Genomic DNA, 6,053 nt, shown 5'->3' with positions numbered 1-6,053 from the left:
TATATGTTTATTCCTTTATTGAAAACCCCATGATCCTCACAACCAAGATTGCACACTCATTGGTCTCAAGTGTCCTTGGGAGATGACTCGGGAATTGAAACTCCCATAATTGAATTGGTTTGAATTGTGACATATCCTTTGGATTAAACATTTAATTTGGGAATTAATTTTTGGTCTAGGATATACTTTTAACAATGGGATTCTAATTTGTGAAAACCTAGATCAACGGTGAATCAACACGTTATCAGGCGCCAAATGTTCGGTTGGTCGGATGCCAAGTGGACCAGGTGGATGAAACGGGTGATTGACGAGGGGAATCTGGCTTAGCTGATGGTAAGCGGACGGATCTCCCGGATTGTGGACTAGGGGGAGGAGAGTCGGACCTCACGACCTCGCGAGCAGTTGTGTTGAAAAGGAGGGGGGAGCCACCTGCAAAAAGGACTTCGACGCTCAAGTCAGAGACCATACAAGTGGCAGTGAGAGCTAAGGGATAGTGACGTAGTGACGTACCGTGGGGGAGGGGTAGGGCCCTCCCCATATATACCCTGTCAGTGGGGGTGGGTCGCACAAGGACAGACTCACCTTCCTGGAAGCTTCCTTCCCCCAGCTGTCTTTTGATGGGTTATAGGTGTACAGGTGTCCGGGTCAGTTCCCCGGTTCAGGTTCGATGTCACGGTTGGGTCGGATGCCCAGGTTGGAGCGTTATGCCAACCAGGCCGGGCCGTAACAGTTTTTGACTTTTTGCTGGAACAAAGACAAGAGTGGCCTCAGCAATCCCCATCCTCACCAAGAACTTCTTACCTGGTGTAAGGTTCTCGGGGGAGTCGTTTGTCCAGTGGGTTGAAGGGAGTGAATCTAGCAACAATCCCAAAACCACCATTTAGCTAAAGGAAGCGGAAATGCTAGCTTTTTGATTGGATGATTGCGCGCCTTCAGATTGATTTCAAAAAATTTCAATTTTCAATTCAAATTCTAAAACTGTTCTACACTCGAACCCTCTCTTTCACTTGAAAGAAGATGTTGCAGCAATCCTAATTAATTTTTTTTGCCTAAATTTGATTTTAAAGGAAGAGGTTGTACAGCTAATTGAGCAGGAATTTTTCTACTCAAATTTGGCCCTATAAAATAAATTACCTAATTCATTTATCTCCTCATGCTCCCATTCACTCTCATAACTACCCTCTTTTCTTCGAACCCTCCTGACATTCTGAAACTCTCATTCTCATCCTCTGAAATCTTTTCCCATCGAAAATCTTGAGTGGGAAAGCAGGAGATTGCGTTCCCAGTAAGAAGAAGGTGTGTCGCCGGCGATTCTCTCTCCTCCGTTGTTGCCGGAATGTCTCATACGGCACCGATCCCCCGTGATAACACCTCCACATATGACACCACCAAAAACGTCCAAGCATCGTCGAATGGGGTGGCTGCCGCTGCTACGAGGCTAAGGATCTTCATTATGCTTTACTCAATGTATGGGCACCTGGAAGGCCTAGCAAGGAGGCTGAAGAAGGGCGTGGATAGCGTTGAGGGAGTGGAAGTAGTTCTCTACAGGGTGCTGGAGATGCTCTCGGCAGAGATTCTGCAACAGACAAGGGTGTCGCCCAAAGACGATGGAATACCTGTGATAATAGCAGAAGACCTTGCGCTGGCGGACCGGGGGGCACAAATGAAGGCTTTCTTTGACTCTACTGATCAGCTATGAAAAAATACTATTGCTTGCAATAAAAAAGTAACAGGTGTTGCAGCAATTGATGTACTCAGAGAAATTGGAAATTCATAGTATGGATACCATTTTGTTTGTTTATTTTTTTTAAAATTAAAAGTTGAAATCAAGATAAGGAAATTGTTTGATTTTTATAACCTTATTTGCCTATTAGATGCGTCTGTCAATTCAGAAATTTTCTTCCATTTTCTTCCGCTGCTCACGTACAAAAGAAGATTTGCCATTAGTCCAGCTTAGTTCATGACTTCATTCTCCATATGCCAATGAAATGGAGTAATTTGTCACTGTTGAATTGTTTAATGAGTGTGTGATAATCCATGCTTCACTAAATCTATTAAAGAAGATGAAGTTCGTGTTGCTGCTAAAACCTGAGGTTATTTTGTTGGAGAAGTATTTTTTGTAGTGGTGTTGTGTATTCATTGTGTCATCTTTGCTTAGCATTTACCTGCAATTTAATGATACCTGCTTGCTTTATGATCAGTTGGCGGGAATGAAGGGGAGTTTGATGGATGGAAGTGGTCGAGGCCTAATGGAGAGCATGGAGGACTAACATCAGTACTGAAGACATAAAAGATTTAAACAAAACAAGGTATACCCTAAACAAAACTATATTTTATTTTTTCAAAAATATTTTATTCAAAACACTTCCCTTATGGGTGTTAATCATAGTCCAAAATGGATTGAGTTGAATTTGTCATTTTTCCGTGAATGTTATGGATTTAGTTCTACTAATATTTGGAGCAAAATTTACGTAAACTTTTGTAGGTTACAGATTATGATTGGTTAAAAAAATATATACATGTGCTTTATTAAAACTTGGCCACAATTTGGTTATGTTTATGGGTGTTAATTTTATTTTCAAAGTATTTTATACACCTTCATGTACTGATTGATTATCCATATTATATCTAATATATACTCATAATTTGTGGACATTCCTGAATTATTTAATATTGTTTAATTTTTCACTTGGATTTTTGGATGTTCCTATTAAGACATTAAAGATATAGGGGGCCGAGCAACCTTACCTATGCATTAGAAGAACCAATTGTTTCAGTTGGTGACAATGAGATTCATGCTTGTATTTATATGTGATCTTATATTAACGACTATTACTCTAAAGAGCCTCGACATTTTTTATGTTGATGAAGATTGATAATGGGTTGTTTAATTAAACTTAAATGATGATCAGTTAATTTTTTTTGTTTTATTGAATAATTATATTTTCTTTCTTTTTTTAATTGTAATAAATGTTTGATATCTACATTTTAAAGCAAATGTCGCTGCCTCTCATATTTTATCCCGTGTTTTGTAGATTTTTCATGTTTGGTGAACAGAGTGATGGAAAAGAATGACGTTTCTTTGGTTTCATCTGGTGATAAATCAAGTTACTATATTGAGTGATTAGATGAGTGTAATGGCATCTGTTGCATAGATTTTTTGAGTTTTTATATATTTGCATGTGTTATGCTCCTTTTTTTCTTTTAAAGAAAATCTAACTTTCTACTTATTACTTTTCTACTGCTTATTGAAGGAGCTCGAGTCTTTTGCGGGTAGACAAGCTAGAATCATTTACAACAAAAAGCACATTGGCAATTTTGGTATTGTTCACCCAAAGGTATAGGTGATTTCCTGAAATTTCATCATCTTGATTGTAATACCTCTCCTATTTTTTATGCAATTTTATATCTTTGCCAACGTGATTGATTTCTTTCTCACTTTACCACTATGCTCACGTTAGAGGATCACCAAATCCATATTATAGTATTAATTACCCAAGTGTGTGTTTGTTTGAGTAACATTTAATTACTACATATGATTCTTTGAGGCCAAGTTTAGCCATTTCCCTCCATCATTTTTGTATATTTTTTTATTTTTAATTTAAAATTATTTTATTGTGTTGTGATGACTCTAATTCTTTTGTTAGTTCTTTTCACACTTGCTTAGTATTTTTCCTTCTTTCTTTTGCTTAGTGTTTTATTTTTATTTTTTTAATATATAAACTGGATGTGCATGAAAAGCTATGTTGGTATATAATGTTTGTTTGATGCATAAAAGAAATTTTATCTTACTCTGTGTTACACAAGATAAATGAGGTGACATGTTATTCGCAAAAGGTTCAGTTACCATCTCATCTAAATCATGTTATTATATAAGACTATAAATAAAGAATCGTCTTTAATTAAAGAAATGGTCCCTCAAATTGGATATAGTAAACTATTTAGAATATGCAAACTTTTATAAACATGAGACTGGACAAATTTAAAATATTAGTCTAAAGATCAATTTTGTCATGTTGATTTTGCACTTTGCTAAAGTGTATGCATTCTTTCTTTTTCCTCCTAATGTTTTCATTCATTTGCAATAAAAGAACCTTTCTTATGCTATATTAGTCTTTCTTTGTTATCTTTAACACTATTGGGCTTTGTGTTTCAACATTAGTGTTGTCTTCTTTTTCTTTTTCCCTCGAGTTTTTAATTTTTTTGTTGTTGATTTTGTTTTGTTGTTTTTTTATTTCAGGCATATATAAACGAGTTGTTGTCATAGATGTCACCCCTATTCTTTAGAGCAAGAATTAGTTCATAGAATGCAAAGTGCGTCATGCCTTTAAGGTATATATTTCCTTTTTTTTTTGAAGTTTTTTTTGTTGGTTCTGTGAATATGATGTTTCATGAACATAAATAAGTAATCCTGATTCATATCTCTTATCTGAGTCTTATATATTGCCCTGTATAATGGAGAGTCATGAAGAAAAATTACACAATTTGGTTTTGTAGAGCAAGATTAATGAAACAAGGGATGTTATGAAGCGTAAAGCTTATGAGATTGATAATAATAATGAGGCAGGGTGGAGGTTTTTGTGTTTTCATTTGTTCTGTTAAGTAAATAAATAAATTATTTATTTAAATTTTGGAGGTGCGTGTCATTTAACTAAATACTCTCCATGTACTCTAACTAAGTAGCCTTACTTTTTTTTATGTTCTAAAATAATTAACATCAATCACACTCATGGATAGTGATAATTAAAATTTTACTGTTGAAATCCTGAAAGAGCAACAAGAAACTGTTGCATAGATAGTGTTTGTTGGTAGTCCATAAAATTTAAGAAAACATCTTAATTCAATAAATTTAGTTCATCTAGGTTTGGTAATAGACTAGCAAGTGATTCACTCCTAATTTCCAGCAAACTAATGAGAGGTGCACCAACATAGCTTCATAGCAAAAATGATTCTGAAAGTGGTTGTAATATGAGGTCATATATTTCTTGGCTTCTGTTATACATGTTGTATTCACTTTTTATTTGAAAAGTTAGGTTTGCTACATGTCAGTAATAGATGTTATTGTTACTTCTGAATCATGGATAGGGAGGGAACAACTTTGTTATCCAAATACAGACAGATGAAAACATAAATTAGGACCTAAGAGGAGCCTTTTAACATTATTTTAATTATTATTCCGATGCATGTTGGCATGTGTGGTTTAGATTGGAAAAATGGAGATATTGTAATGGGGAAGGTTAGTTCATAACCATTTATAAGTTTGTCAATTGAAGGTTAGTTCTTTGCTTTGAAAAATAGTGTATAGAGTTGTCAAAGATGTCACCTTGTGCTCCAATTTGTTTTTTGTTGTTTTGATCCACATATTAATGAATTTGAATTTTGAAACAATTTAGAGCATACAAAATGATAATTTTTTATGAGCAGCAATAGAAACATTTACTGTTCAACTTGAACTATTTGTAGTTGTCAAGTCAAATAGAGATAGAGCTTCTTTGATTACTTGCTTTTTTGTGTTACTTTTAGTGCTAATATTTCACATGGATTAAGGACTACATTAGCTGTTTGCTTACTCATTTACTTTCTAGAATGTTGTGCAAGTATAGTGGTTTATTATTTTTCATTTTTGATTGAGGAGTTATTTTTGTGATGCAGATGGAGCATGAAAAATGTGATTTTGATGTCAATGATTATGATGAGGAGGATGAGGAAGAACAAGGAAAAGAGGAAGAAAATGAAGAGGAGAGAACACTTAAGAAAGACCAAAGTGAATGGAATAATGATGAGATGGAATAACTTAACAAAGTGTATAAAGATCTTTAGATGAAATAATGATGAGATGGAATAACTTGAGAAAGTGTATAAAGATCTTTATCACCAGGAGCTGTAACAATTATTAACCTTTTATTCTTAACATTGATTTATGTAGTTTAGTTTTAATAATATTTGATTCCATCATATTTTCAGTTGTTTTAATAGGTACATGTGTAAGGACATTAAGAAAAGTATTTATAATTTGTGATTAAGACATGACTGGTAGCCTCATTGATGAACTA

At 34.6% G+C, this 6,053-nt stretch overlaps 1 protein-coding gene across 1 annotated transcript; it reads left to right on the top strand.

The window, feature by feature from the left end:
* The first annotated feature begins 1,336 nt into the window (after nt 1-1,336).
* LOC107640955 (putative NAD(P)H dehydrogenase (quinone) FQR1-like 2) lies at nt 1,337-2,290 on the top strand. Its single transcript, XM_016344460.2, has 2 exons — nt 1,337-1,575; nt 2,197-2,290. The coding sequence occupies exons 1-2, from the start codon at nt 1,337-1,339 to the stop codon at nt 2,288-2,290; spliced, it is 333 nt and encodes a 110-aa protein (XP_016199946.2).
* Nucleotides 2,291-6,053: the final 3,763 nt, after the last annotated feature.

The sequence above is a fragment of the Arachis ipaensis genome, chromosome B5, assembly GCF_059453495.1.
Source record: "Arachis ipaensis isolate K30076 ecotype BB chromosome B5, ASM5945349v1, whole genome shotgun sequence".
Classification (NCBI taxonomy): domain Eukaryota; kingdom Viridiplantae; phylum Streptophyta; class Magnoliopsida; order Fabales; family Fabaceae; genus Arachis; species Arachis ipaensis.
The sequence above is the reverse complement of the archived record's forward strand: the minus strand, read 5'-3'. Positions and strand labels throughout refer to the sequence as shown.

Coding starts and splice junctions, on each gene's coding strand:
- LOC107640955 (XM_016344460.2), top strand. CDS start 1,337: ATGTCTCATACGGCACCGATCCCCCGTGATAACACCTCCACATATGAC. Junction 1,576..2,196: donor GAGATGCTCTCGGCAGAGAT/TCTGCAACAGAC, acceptor GCTTGCTTTATG/ATCAGTTGGCGGGAATGAAG.